General features: G+C 39.4%; 1 protein-coding gene across 9 annotated transcripts in view; it reads left to right on the top strand.

The window, feature by feature from the left end:
* The window catches only part of RNF111 (ring finger protein 111), a 130,273-nt gene that overhangs the window by 103,716 nt on the left and 11,389 nt on the right, over positions 1 to 15,168 (top strand). For 7 of the 9 annotated variants that reach the window (XM_049905953.1, XM_049905955.1, XM_049905956.1 and 4 more), the window contains 3 exons: positions 4,554 to 4,870; positions 8,706 to 8,964; positions 13,803 to 14,151. In XM_049905953.1, coding sequence (XP_049761910.1) covers positions 4,554 to 4,870; positions 8,706 to 8,964; positions 13,803 to 14,151 — 925 coding nt within the window. The remainder of the gene's footprint in view (positions 1 to 4,553; positions 4,871 to 8,705; positions 8,965 to 13,802; positions 14,152 to 15,168) is intronic. The other 2 variants (XM_049905954.1, XM_049905962.1) reach the window with 1 other exon arrangement.

Consider the following 15,168-nt stretch of genomic DNA (forward strand, 5'->3'; position numbering starts at 1 on the left):
ACAACCAAAAATCTCTCCGGACAGTGCCAGTGTTTCCCTGGGGGCAACATACCTTTATGCTGTGGTAGAACCCAGTAGTACTTCTGTCTTAATATTTGATTCATATTCTGAGTTGTCTCCATGCTTGGTGATGAGTTCCTGGAGGGCCAGAGACGAAGTCTTCTTTCCCTTCCTGCCATCTAGCCACAAAATGAAGAAATGGATGCATGCATGCCTCTGTTCCCTTATGAGGTTAACTTAAGTTCAGCAAGTGCTTATTGAGCCACCTACATTTTGTGGGCATGCTTTTAGTTGCTAGGGATAAAGCAACAAAGCCAGACAATATCTTAAGTTATTTTAAAGGCCAGGACTTCAATTTTCACCATTGTGTTTTTTCTATTGCCTTTTTAGATCCCTTCCTATGCCATGCCATTATGTTTAAGGTATGCTCAGTGAATGAATAAATGCATGTGTGTATCTCAATAATCCGCCTCCTATTACGTGGTAGCACTATAACCAGCTTGATGTCACCGGGCCATGGCATTAATTTCCCCTGGTGCAGTTTTGTGGCTATCCCATTTTTAGTGGCCCCTCTCTGGGCTCATTTTAATAAAAAGGAAAGTATTATTAATCAGATACCTTTGTGTCTTCTACCTTTAATTTATGGTAGTTTTCTTTGATTAGTAGCTCTTGAATGAGAGGTGATTCATCACTACTGACCTAGGTACTTTGGGATGTTAGCCTCTCTGACCAACAAAAATAGCATTAGGACTGTATGAAAAGAAATTATTTAATTGCAAGTGAAAATGGTACTCAGGGAAGCAGAGCTACAAGGACAGACTTCTTTTTGAGGGCACACTGTTAATGATCTGACTCCTTAATTACGTGCTTAGCTTTAAATAGATTGAAGTCATTACGTTTCCTCTTCTCTCACTGTGATTTTTTAATAGACGGCATTCAGAGACAAGGAGGCATGTTCTTTCTGGACAAGGTAGTGCCATCTCTTTCACTTTGGTCGTGTTGCCAGCAGTCCATAGATAACTTGCTCTGGTTACAAGCCCATCTCCTGAGTCACACACAATCTTCATATAACTTGATTCATGGAAGTAGAGCCTTTTGGAGTTAGAAGAAACCGTGAAGGTTAAAACACCCATTGAATGGGTTTTGTGTCCCAAATGTTTTCATCTTTTTTTTTTTTTTGGAAGGTAGTGTTTCTCTTTTATGAGTTTTTTTATTTCTGATTTCAAGTCAAGGTGCCTTTTTTTTTTTTTTAATTGTGCTTTAGGTGAAATGTTACAGCTTATGTTAATTTCTCATTTCAAAAATTTATACACAATGTGATAGCACACTCCCCCTTTCCACTCCAGATTCCATGTATCCATTCGACCAGCTCCAGTCCCTACCTTCTTTTATCCTGCTTTTGGACAGGAGCTGCTCATTTGGTCTCGTATATTTGATTGACCTAAGAAGCACGTGACTCACGTGTATTATTTTTTGTTTTATACGTCTGTCTAATCTTCGTCTGAAGAATGGGCTTCGGGAATGGTTTCCATTCTGGGTTAACAGAGCATCTGGGGGCCATAGTTTCAGGGGGTTCCTCCAGTCTCTTGTCAGACCATTAAGCCTGGTTCTTTTTCATCAATTTGAGTTCTGTTCTGCATTTTTCACCTGCTCTGTCCAGGACTTTGTTGTGTTCTGTCAGGGTGGTCATTGGTGGTAGCTGGGCACTGTCTAGTTCTTCTGGTCTCAAGCTAGTGGAGTCTCTGGTTCATTCAACCTTTTTTCTGAAGTAACACACAATAAAAGATATTCATGTGTACATCATGGGAGCTGAAATAAAACCCTGCAAATGTGACAGGAAGTAAACCTACTGTAGTAATGGGTAATTGCTGCAAACATTACCACTGTAGGTATTAGTTACTGAATGTTGTATTCAGCATAGCTAAGATAGGCTGTGAAACGTGGCAGTCCCTGATGTGCCGTGCCATATCTGTATGGCAGCTGTAACCCTGCCCTGCCCAGGTTATCCGGCACACTTGGAACACAAGTTAATGAAAGTGATGTAGGTAGAGAACTGACTTGGAATCTGTTGTTATTTACCAGTTTAAAAAGTATTTTGTTCACTTTGTATTTTTGTTACAAATTACTTACCAACATTTAACCTTTGGACTGATGCTGACAAGGTAATACTAATCTCAAGAGGTGAACAGAAAATGTATTGGGGTGAAGGGAGAAAATATTAGACTTTAAGTTCTTACTGTTTTATTGCCAGTTTCATTCCTAATTTTAGTGAATTATAAATTTCAATCAGAGGTTAGTGAAAATTTGGGTTTTTTTTCCCCCATCCAAGTTCACCAGCAGCGGAATTTTAGTTCCCCTGGTTAAGAACCGTTACAAAAGGACTCAGGAGATTAGCCCAAATAGGCTGGATTAGGAACTTGGAAAACACAGATATGTGAAGATTTACAATAGAGGTGCTGTGTAGCAGGATTTAGATCACAGACCTTATGCAGAAGAAATTTAACAGAGGGAGGGTTGGACATGCATGGAAGGGCAGAGCCAAGGGAGTTAAAAGGAAGTTTGCTGGAACCCTATCAAGCATAGCCTGAAGCATTCCCACTCAGATGGATTTGTGTGAGCTTTTAAATCCACTTTATTGCTTAAGCCAGTTTGGGTTGGATTTTATATTATTTCTGAGTAACCAGAAGGTTCTTGATTGGTACAGTGCCCAGAAGAGATTAGCTAAATATGGTGAGCCAAATAGGAGCAAGGTATACACTTGGCGTTGTTTGCTCCAAAAACAGACTAGAAAAGTGGTACTCCAGAATCCTAAGGATTCTTGAGGGGCTGCCCCAGGAGCTACTGTGAGGGTGTCAAGGGCAGAGCCTCAAGCTCTTTCCACTCTTTTAATTTCGCTAGAAGTCTCTTATTTTTACCTGTTTGTATACTTTCTGTGTAATCATTTGAGGAAAGGGTTCTGCTTGCTAAGTGAGTTTTGAACCCTGGAATAGACCATTCTGGGGGCACTTCTGCAGCTCTTGGTGCAGGGAAGGACATGTCTTAAAAATAACTGGGCATGTGGCAGAGAGCCTCATCAGGACCAGATGTTTCATGCCTAGAAAGCTCTCTTTTCTAAAAAGAACATGCAAGGCCATTATTACCCCCATTTTACAGGTAAGAACGAGGTTAAACTACCAAGGTAGGACTGTTGAGGCTCTGTGTTAGAGCCCAGGTCCGCCTGACTCCATGCTTTTCCCGCTAGGTGACACTGAGTCATTAGGTTCTCGTTATGTCACACTTCAAATATCCACATCCTAATCTTTTTTTTTTAATTTTGTGCTTTAAGTGAAAGTTTACAGGTCAGTCTCTCACACAAAAACTTAATATACATCTTGCTACATACTCCCAATTGCTCTCCCCCTAATGATACACCCTACTCCCTCCCTCCACTCTCTTTTTTTGTGTCCATTTCGCCAGCTTCTAACCCCCTCTACCCTCTCATCTCCCTTCCAGAGAGGAGATGCCAACATAGCCTCAAGTGTCCACCTGACCCAAGAAGCTCACTCCTCACCAGGATCCCTTTTGTCCAGTCCAATCCCTGTCTGGAGAGTTGGCTTTGGGAATGGTTCCTGTCTTGGGCTAATAGAAGGTCTGGGGACCATGACCACCGGGGTCCTTCTAGTCTCAGTCAGACCATTAAGTCTGATCTTTTTATGAGAATTTAGGGTGTGTATTCCACTGCTGTCCTGCTCCCTCAGGGGTCCTCTATTGAGTTCCCTGTCAGGGCAGTCATTGGTTGTGGCTGGGCACCATCTAGTTCTTCTGGTCTCAGACTGATGTAGTCTCTGGTTTATGTGGCCCTCTCTGTCTCTTGGGCTCGTAATTACCTTGTGTCCTTGGTGTTCTTCCTTCTCCTTTGGTCCAGGTGGGTTGAGACCAATTGATGCATCTTATATGACCGCCTAATTATTTCTTAGATTCCATTGGTTCTAACTTCAGAGGCAAGAGGAAAGGAAAAGATGGTGGAGGCTAGTGAGACCCAGCCAGATGGGTTCTGAGTTTGAGTGGTTATGTCTTAAAGAGGTGAGATTTTAGGAATTACATAATAGAGTGCATTATGTAGGAATAATTTATGGTATTTGGGATAAATGGAGCTTATGATAAGACCCTCTGCTTTGTATCATATTATGGAAGGACTCACATGATATTTTAGAATTCTTTAAATGCAGTTTCACTGGTAAGTACACATTTGTTATGACCTAGGAAAAGGTTAGGTAACTAATCATCTGCTATGATCTATGGTTAATCATTAGTTATAACAACATTTATATTGTGATAAATAAGAGCTTCTTGAAGAACTTTGACTTTGAGGATAATCCCAATAAAGACCACTGGCCATAATTACATGATGTGTGTATACTGAGAATGTGGCACTGAGAACAAGTTTTATTTACAGAGATTTGGATTCATTAAATCTTTCTTTATTAACTCTTTATTTACTTATTTCTCCATAGCAACTATTTTTACACAGCAATACTTGATAAATTGTTCTGTGCATTTTTTTCTGCTTCAAGATGACTCAAGGAGAACTGCGTCTAGTGCTGTGGCGGAAACCGGGCCGCCTGCACTGCCAAGGCTCCCTTCCTGCTGTCCCCAGCACTCGCCGTGCGGAGGATCCTCACAGAACCACCATGCATTGGGACATCCACACACAGGGTGCTTTCAGCAGCACGGCCACCACTTTCAGCATCACCACCACCACCACCATACACCTCACCCAGCTGTCCCAGTGTCTCCTTCCTTCAGTGATCCTACTTGCCTTGTGGAAAGACCTCCACAAGTGCAGGCCCCTTGTGGAGCAAATAGTAGTTCTAGCAACTACCATGACCAGGTGTGTGGGTACGTGGGATTTGATCGGGTTTTTTTTTTTTCTCTTTTCTTTAATTTTAGTGGCTTCTGGGGGAAAAAAGAACAATAAATTTCACATATTTTATAAATCGTATTCTCGTTGCTCATGTTATAATAGCCTAATTTAGTGGTCGTCTGTGTGTTTTTTTTTTTTTTAATTAAATTTCTCGGATTTTGAGATGGTCTCAGTTGCAGCTAGCCGAGGGGATCAGAGAGATGGAAAATCAGAAGTGCTACTTAATTGAAAAACCACTGTTTTTTATTTTAGGATGGTTTTTGATGCTTTTAGTCAAATACAGGGTAATCTGACCTTTGAGATTTTCTTTCAAACATAGTAATGAATCCACAGTATCAACCTAATTCATGAGAAATTAGAAAGTTTTCCCAGTTTTTTCCTTTCTACCTTCTACTCTAGAGTGCTCTATAACTTCTACTTAGCTAGAAATAGCTTTTCTCAGCTGCAAAACAAGTGGCATAGTTTCTGAGGAGTCGATGAGGTTTTTAATTTGGCATTAAGGAATTTCTTTGCTTACCAAACAGAGAATTGAAATGTCAGCAAAGGTATAATTAAGTAGAAAAACCAAACCAGTTGCCGTTGATCCTGACACATGATGACACTGTGTGTGTCAGAGTAGAAATGTGCTCCATAGAGTTTTCAGTGGTTGATTTTTTTGGAAGTAGGTCACCGGGCCTTCTTTTTGAGGCACCTCTGGGTGGACTTAGACCACCAGCCTTTTGGTTAGCAGCCAACCACCTTAACTGTTGGCACCACCCAGGGACTCTTAATTAAGTAGTTTATATTAGTTGTTATAATATTATTATGACTATTAGCTTGAGATGTGCAATAATATTAAAGTAGTATTGGTGTTCATATGAAGTAAATGAAGTTGGCTATAATATGCTACTTTAACTTTCTCTGTGTCATCCATCAGGAAGAAATTGTAACTTTGACATATAATATGCTAGGAAAAATTCAAAATCAGAAAGGAAATACACAGCAACTGCTTTTCTGTATCACCTGACTTTTCTTAAAATATCTGCTTGATCGTTTTTTTGTTTTCTTTTTAAAATTTTGATGGTTATCTTCTCTAGGCTTGACAAGTTAAAAAATAACTAAGAGGTACCGCCTTAAGAAAAAAGTAGCTGTTAACAGGAGGAAATTTGGGAGGATTTAATAGAAAGTACTATTAAAGAGACTTTACATATCATTTTAGTTGGGTGGAAACCTTGGTAGTGTAGTGGTTAAGTGCTGTGGCTGCTAACCAAAAGGTTGGCAGTTCGAATCCACCAGGCGCTCCTTGGAAACTCTGTGGGGCAGCTCTGCTCTGTCCTATAGGGTCACTATGAGTTGGAATCGAGTTGACAGCAGAGGGTTTTAGTTGGGTGACAGCTCTCAGCATTAAAACCTGCTGGCTGTCTGCACCTGCTCTGCCGTTAGGGAGGGGGAGAAACATTAGGAAAAGCTTTTCGGTGGACTGAATGAAAGGCCCTGCTTGAAAATAAATTTTCCTTTTACTAAAAATTTGGGCTGAGTAAAGAGGGTTTGTAAGTATAGTAAGAAAATAGTGAGGAAGTGGGTCTACGTACTTCTCCCACGTTCCTTTAGGAGCTGCTAGAAAGTAATGTGGGCTTTCCGTGCAACGACTGTTGTGCTATTGTTGAACTAGTACAGTAATGCTGCTCCGTTGTGTATGCAGCATTTTCTTTCAACCTGAGTGAGTTAACTGCATACATGTAAATCTCTCTCACAGTTCTGTGTCAGATAGGGGTAAGGTATTTACCTATCTCTAAATTGAGGTGGTTGGACTGCAGACAAAACTTCAGGGACATCAGCAGGATCCCAGGCATTCAGTGGTGACAATGGGTGAGGAGGAGAACAGAGTGAGGTTTTGAGGATACAATCTGCTGCTCGTATAGACATTTGGAGGACTCTGAAATTAGCCACATGCTCATGAGCTAACCTCATATAGTCTCCATTTGAGACCTGTTTGGGCACAGCAAGAAGTTGTGGAATGGGAAAAGAAAATAAGTGATCTGAAGATTTGGGATTGTGCAGGCGTCTTGTGGTGATTGAGCACCTGGTTGTGGATAGGCAAAGAAAGATTGAGGAGTATTAGGCCCACAAAAAGGTTGTAGTGGTCACTGGAACCTGTAGCCCTAACTACTCCATAGAAATAGAGTATTTGTAGTTAGTGTTAGGCATCTTTTATAACCTATATGGAGTAATACCATTCCTCATCTCGATCCTGCTTATTCTTTTTTCCTTCTAGAATAGGAATTGAATAAAGCGTGGAATTGTGAAGAGGGTTCTCATGTAGTCCACGTTGTTGATTTCTTTTCTTTTTATTCTTTTCACTTTACCCTTGGTTCCTTCCTTCTAAAAGGACTACCACCCCAATTTTCTTGCTCTCTAGGAGTGTTCTTAATCACTGACTGGAGAAAAAGAGAGAAAGAAACTTCTTTACTTTATAGGATGTTGACCCTCTAGTCCATTTGCCAATTTTTAGCCTAAATAGCAGGGAAAGGATTGGCCATAAATATAAATTCACAATCTCACAACAATATTCTTAAACTTTATTTACCTGAATTGAGGACGGCATACATTGTATTTATCAGCTAAAAATAAAGAGTTCAGACATTTACTTGATTGATTGTAAGCACATAATACAGGGGAAAGGAATAGGTCCTTTCTCCCTCACTAAGCTGCTGCTGCACTTTCATCCTTCTTTGGCTTTCAGCAACCAGGGATCCTTTTGTTTCTGTTATCCCTTGAGCCCATTAAAAGTACAAAGACTGCTGTGGCTCCTGTGAAGAGGAGCCTTGGTGACCTGGGGCTCTGGCAGATGGGGTCATTATCCCAGCCTTTTCCATCTCCTTGCCCTTGGCTCTCAGTGTTGGATAATGCCTGCATGTGATTCTATAACAAATCTTTTTCTTTAATCACACTTTGAAAACTACAGCTATACTGTGAACACTACAGCAGTGGGCTTCTATTTAAATTACTTCAGAACACAAGGAAGGAATTCTGTTTCTGTAGTCTGCTATAGAATGGAAGATAAAACTGTTTTACTTAGAGCTTTTCACATTGCTTTTGGGGAGAAAAAACCCAAAAAACCAGAACTGCTGATGAGTAGAGATAGAGTCTAGACTCTTTAGTAAATGGGCCTTCCCTAAAATCATATTCCTCAGAAAAACAATCAGTGGTTTACTTAATTTTTTTTTTATACAAGTGAAGAGGTTATGAGCCAAAACTAGGTCATGATTTAGCCTTTCCCTTGAATAATCTTACACCCTTTGTTATCCTGGATAATGTAGACTTGTTTGCACTACTAGAGTTTTAATTGAATGCTTGCTGTATACAGTTTAGAAACTTCGGGCAGACTGGTCTTTTCCTAGATTCTTAATATTCTCAGTGGTGTGATTATATGTCTAATGGAGTCCTAAATTACAAATCAAAATTTTGGGGGTAAAGGAGAATATGCAAATATGATTTAAAATTTTCTTTGTAAGATCTAGATGATTTAAAAGAAATAGACCATAATATATTAAAATTTTGCTCTTCTTATGGTGCTATCTTATGCTTCATTTTTAAAAATTCATCTTAGATTTTAAGTATAAGACCACTATAATTTTCACAATCCAAGATGCACGCAGCATTTTCCTGGTGCTCCGTAGTCACACTAAGAATTTTACCGTTTTCAGTTTTACAATTCAAAGATTCTGTTTTTTAGGTTGAATGAGGAGTACTTTTAAGACACACCATGAAATGATGTTTTGAACAAGCTTTAGAAAGATAAGCATGGTTCCTCTCTCTACAGCAGGCATTGCCAGTAGACCTCAGCAATGGTGCCATCAGAAGTCATGGAGCTGGTGGCTTTCACGGAGCATCTGCCTTTGACCCCTGCTGCCCTGCTTCTTCTTCCCGCACTGCAGTCTTTGGCCATCAGGCTGCTGCCGCCGCCCCAAGTCAGCCATTGTCAATAGATGGCTATGGATCGAGCATCGTCGCACAGCCCCAGCCCCAGCCCCCTCCACAAGCCTCGCTCTCATCGTGTCGACATTACATGCCACCTCCTTGTAAGTATAACTGGGCAGAGGACCTAGAGGCATATAAATGAAACTTAACATTCCTTCATGAAATGACCTTTCATTAATCCTAATTCATAAGTTTTTAGTATTTACTTGGCTTAAGAGTGGGGTGTATTTTTCCCACTTTGTCATGGATCAAGTTGTATCCCCCCCCCCGCCCCCGCCAAATGTGTCAATTTGGCTAGGCCATGATTCCCAGTATTATGTAATTATCCACCATTTTGTCATCTGATGTGATTTTCCTATGTGTTGTAAATTCTACCTCTGTGATGTTAACGAGGCAGGACTCAATCTACAAGATTAGATTTTGTCTTAAATCAGTCTCTGTCATGAGTGGGCCTCATACCACTAAGAAACAAGAGCCTGGAGAATAGCACGTCCTTTGGACCCGGGGTCCCTGCACTGAGTAGCTCCTCCACCAGGGAATATCGATGAGAAGGATCTTCCCCCAGAGCTGACAGAAAGATCCTTCCCCTGGAGCTGACACCCTGAATTCAGACTTCTAGCCTCCTAGACTGTGAGAGAATACATTTCTCTTTGTTAAAGCCGTCTACTTCTGGTATAGCAGCACGAGATAACTAAGACACATTTCATCTACTCTTTACCCCATGGCCCTAAAACAATCAGTTTCCGAAGATAAAAAGGGTAGATGTTGCTTAAAAGGGTCAGAAAAATAAAAACTATTATGTTTTATCAATTTTACATCTTAACATTTATACTTTTATATCTCTGAAATTGAGGTAAATTGCATAGCAGTTTAGATTCCTATAAAAGGAGGTTTTAAGGAATTTAGATTTACTGTTTAGGAGTAACTGAAGAAATCTGAAAGTTTAATGGTTGTTACTTAGGCATAGTAAAGTGAATTTTGTCTGAAAATTCTCAAGCTTAACTGAGACATAAGAATTTTTTTTCTTTAATAAACTTTTTTTTTATTGTGCTTTAGCTGAAGGTTTACAGAGCAAATTAGTTTCTCATTAAACAATTAATCCACATATTGTTTTGTGATGTTGGTTGCCAAACCCAAGACATGTTGCCACTCTCCCCTTCTCAACTGTGGGTTCCCAGTTTCCAGCTTTCCTGTCCCCTCCTGCTTCTCTTCCTTGCCCCTGGGCTGGTGTGCCTATTTAGTCTCATTGTTTTACGGGACTGTTTAATCTTTGGCTGAAGGTTGAACCTCAGGAGTGACTTTAGTACTGAGCTAAAATGATGTCCGGGGGCCATACTCTCAGGGTTTCTCTAGTCTCATCAGAGCAGTAAGTCTGGTCTTTTTTTTTTTTTTCCTCCCTGAGTTAGATTTTTGTTCTACGTTTATCTCCAGCTCTGTCCGGGATCCTCTATTGTGATCCTTGTCAGAGCAGTTGGTGGTGGTAGTTGGGTACCATCTAGTTGTGCTCAACTCAGTCTGGTGGAGGAAGAGAGAATTTCTTGATGGAAAGCGTTGCCAGTTGGAAGTCATTTGTTGCAGGCTATTAAAATTGAACCAGGCCTGGCTTTTCTAAAGAAACTTACATCCATTGGATAGTAGAAGTACTGTTAAATAGCCTTTCAGAAATCTTTGTACATACATATGTGTATGTCTCTCCTTCAAAAAACATAGGATCATATGAAGCATATTCTGCATTTTGCTTTTTTTCTTAATTTAAGATTGTCTTGAATTTTTTTCCATATTAGCACATAAAAATCTAGCTCATTGTATTTTATTCTCTCATAATACTCCCTGATGATGGACTTTTAAATCATTTGCAGTTGTTTGAGTATAAGATAAGCTCTTAGTAGTGAAATAGCTGGGTCAGAGGATAAACCTTTCAAATAAATACTGTTAAATTTCTCTCCAAGGGTATATACCAATTTGCACTCTGCATTGGGGGCATATGAGACTGAAGATAAAAACTTCAATTATATTCCCTTTTGTATAGACATTTTGACCCATAACCCTGCTCTGGACTACTTTTCTTAAGTGGAGGATATTTTTATATGTACATAGTTTTCCCATCTTCTCCTTTACTTCTTTTTTAAAAACCATCTCCAATATACTTTAATTCATGTGTGAAACATTTAATTCTTAAACCCTTTTCATCTGCGTGTAACTGGAGAAGACAGTGTGGTGTGGCAGATGTAGCACTGGCTTTAGATTTAGATAGATCTGAGCTGACCTCCCCGCTGTGACTAGCTTTGTGACTGTGGGCAAGTTACTCAGTCTCTTTGGCACTCAGTTTTCTTACATTTAAAATGGAAATAATTCTGTTGGCTAGAAATTGTGAAACTTTGACTCAGTGAATAGTTTGCATTTACATGCATACCAACAGTACTACTGCAGTGAGAAATTGTGTCCTTGCTTTGAAGAGTTTAGGGTCTCGTAGAAGCGACAGAACAGCTGTACTGGAAGTGCTGTCATTTGAAAGTTTTTCTCTCTTATTAATAAGATGTATGGATAAGAATATAAATAAGTCTACTTATGAATTGTTACTGTAGAACTGTAAGAATTTAGTAGCTGTTGGAATAGAATAATACTACATCTGCAAGTGACATGTTGGACTTTGAGGAAAACAATATCAGGAACGATTTTCTTTATTTTAACTGATTGGTAAAAACACACAAACCAGCAGGACAAGGTCTATGGCAATGCAGAATATGTCACCCTTCTGCACTGGGCAGCAGTCTGTTTTGTTTAGATAAACAGTGAAGTAAAATGATGACTTGAAGAGTTAAATAAATTTATTCATTCTGAAACAAAACCTTAAAAAATTTGATATTTGTGAATATTATATCTTACATACTAAATATGGTTATAGAATAGAAAACTTTGAAGGGAAACTAGAAAAAAATGCCACGAATTTAAAACGTAGTGATTTCTTTTTCATGACCTAGAAGTACTGAGTTTTGTGACTCCTTGAAGAGTAAAGCATTGATTTAAAAACATAACTTTTACAAAATTGGTTTAAAATTTTCTCACAATGTATTTTGAGTTTAATGAAAGCTTCCCTTGAATACATCCTAACAAGGCTTCCTTTGAAAATACGGGTGAGTGAGTTCATAGCTATATGACTGTTCACTTCTTCTGAATGAATCAAAAGAATTAAAAATCAAAGGAAGTCCATCCGTAATGAAACTACAGAATGGCCACGGTACCATGCCAGACTACCAAGATAATCTTCCAAAATAAAATGAAATTTGGACTGAAATCCAAGAAGGGGACAAACATTTTTTTCAACCTTAAGGCCATGCAGATGTCTTGAGTAAACAGAGGGCCCTATCAACAGACCTTTACTTTGAAACATGAAAATTTGGAATGACGACAGAGAAGAAATGGGGAAAATTATCTTATTAGGGGCTTATTTCCATAGCAGGGTTCTAGCGTTCCCTCTCCATCTCGTGACCTGGGTCATGGGTTGAATTATGTTCCCCAAAAAATATTATCAGCTTGGTCAGGCCATGTGTGGTTGTCCTCCATATTGTGATTTTTCTGTGTGTTACAAATCATAATCTTTGCCTGTGGTTAAAAGGTTTGTAACACTACCCTTACCCAGGTCACCTCCCTGATCCAAGGTAAAGGGAGTTTCCCTGGGGTGTGGCCTGTACCACCTTTTATCTCTCAAGAGAAAAAAGGAAAGGGAAGCTAGCAGATAGTTGGGGGGCCTCATACCAATAAGAAAGCAGCACCAGGAGCTGAGAACGTCCTTTGGACCCAGGGTCCCTGCGCCTGAGAAACTCCTCGACCATGAGAAGATTGAGAACAGAGACCTTCCTCCAGAGCCCACAGAGAGAGAGAGAAAGCCTTTCCCTGGAGCCGACGCCTTGAATTTGGACTTGTAACCTACTTGACTGTGAGGAAATAAATTTCTCTTTGTTAAAGCCATTCACCTGTGGTATTTCTGTTATGGCAGCACTGGATGACTAAGACGCTGGGGCAGGGGGAGAGGAAGCAGCAACAAAAGAACCTCATTCAGCCTTGCTCAGAAGGCTGGGAAGGTCCTCTCCTGTCTATAGCTTCCTGTAACCAACAAATTATGAAAGAAATAAGATTTGTATATTTATAAGTTATTTATTTGACTACACACAAAAAAAACTTTCGTATGGCAAAAAAAGTTATAAGTTTGAAAAAATGTTTATACGTTGTAAAAAAGTTTCCATATAAACAGAAAGTTCTTCTAAATTAATGAGAACGAGGTGAATAGCCCAGTAAGCTAAGAATATGAATAGATCTGAGAAGAAGGTATATGAGTGGTCAATAAATGCAAGATTTTTCTCAGATTGGCCTTTTTTTAAAAAAAAAATTGGTGATAGTGTAGAGGTAATCAGGTGCTCTTGTATGCTGTTGAGATTATTAATTATGGTAACCTTTGGGGAAGGCTATTTTGTCAGCACATACCTGAATTAATCTCTCAGACCCAGAAATTGTTAACAGGATTTTATGCTACCAAGACTGTAAGTTGTGTGTATGTGCATGTGTGCTGGTTATATGTGTGTGTGTTAGAGAGGGACAGAGAGAATGAGCACAAGAGCAATCGTACGGACAAATGCTTATTTCAGCATCTCGGTTACATCCCGTTTTTACCATTGGGGATTTCTTCAGTAAACTTTGATACGTTCCTTCCTATAATAGACAGTTGTGAATCTGTGAATGAAGTAAAGTTGACGTGAGAAGATAACCAAGGTTATTTAAAGAAAAAAGGTTGCAAAGCAGAATTGAGCAGACCCAAGCACTGATAAAATATTCATAAAAAGTAAATATGAGGTAATACGTTTGTATATATACAGTAGAAGTGTATAATAGCATATACTCAACTGCATGGTGCCTGTGTCACGTTTTCAACGTTTTCTTGCAGACGCATCTTTGACAAGACCGCTTCATCATCAAGCCTCTGCCTGCCCCCACTCTCATGGAAACCCTCCTCCCCAGACTCAGCCTCCACCTCCAGTGGATTATGTCATCCCTCACCCTGTACATGCTTTCCATTCTCAGATGTCTTCTCATGCAACAGCTCACCCTGTGGCACCCCCACCCCCAACTCATTTAGCCAGTGCAGCTGCACCAATCCCTCAGCACCTTCCTCCTGCGCACCAGCCAATTTCACACCATATTCCGGCTCCAGCGGCCCCAGCACAGAGACTGCACCCCCATGAAGTGATGCAGAGGATGGAAGTTCAGAGGAGGAGGATGATGCAGCACCCCACGTATGTTTTGTTTAAAAAAGAAAATCATTCTTAATTCCTTCTCCTCCTATCTCCACTGATCTTTAAAACTGTAAAACCTCTAGAAGCATGTAACTCTACTACGTCCTCCACTCAATAGGGAACTGATGTTTTTACTAACCATGGTCTCCGTCGTTCTTAACCTTGAGTTGTAGGCATTGACAAAACACGTTTATATCACGTTACGTAATAAATTGAAGCCACCGTTTTCAGCATATGGCCCAGGATCATTGATTTAAATCAATCTCTTGGTTGTGAAGTAGTCCATGGTAAAGATGAATGTTCAGATTGATGATCCCAAGGAGCAGGATCTAAATCTATCAGAGATCTATTTTGATTTATTAAATTTAGTATATGTTACTAACTATAAGGAGGAAACATATTGATAGAATTTTCAACAACTGATATTGAAAAAAAGAGTCCTCTTAGCTTATAGTGCATTTATACATTTAAATATTAAAATATTATATTCCTCATATTATAAAAGAACTGTAATTGAATTCTGTTTTTGTAATTCAGGGTCTGATTATCTAATTCAGGGCAGCAAACTCTGCCGGTCCAACCCTGCCTGCCTGTTTTTGTAAATAAAGTTTTATTGGAACACAGATGCACGCATTGATTTATGTATTGTTTATGGCTGTTTTCACACTACGGTGGCAGAGTTGAGTAATTATAACAGAGACCAAATGGCTTGTAAAGCTGAAAATATTTACTATTTGACCCTTTACAGAAACTGTTTACAGAACTCTTGATCTGATTAATAATATACAATGAGTATACTTTTTTTAGTCGTGTAATAATTTAAAGTTATATTCAGAATCTCTGGCTACTGGTGTCATTCTGGTATGGTAACCTTTTATAGAAAGCTGCCAGTTTATCAGTTGTGTATCCTCCAGTATAAAAATCACTAAGATTTAACATTGCAATCTGCAGATGTGTTTAGAAACTAATAGAAAATAAGGATTAGGATGTAAAATTGAATCGCTAGGTCTGAATTTT

This window comes from Elephas maximus, chromosome 13 (genome assembly GCF_024166365.1).
Source record: "Elephas maximus indicus isolate mEleMax1 chromosome 13, mEleMax1 primary haplotype, whole genome shotgun sequence".
Classification (NCBI taxonomy): domain Eukaryota; kingdom Metazoa; phylum Chordata; class Mammalia; order Proboscidea; family Elephantidae; genus Elephas; species Elephas maximus.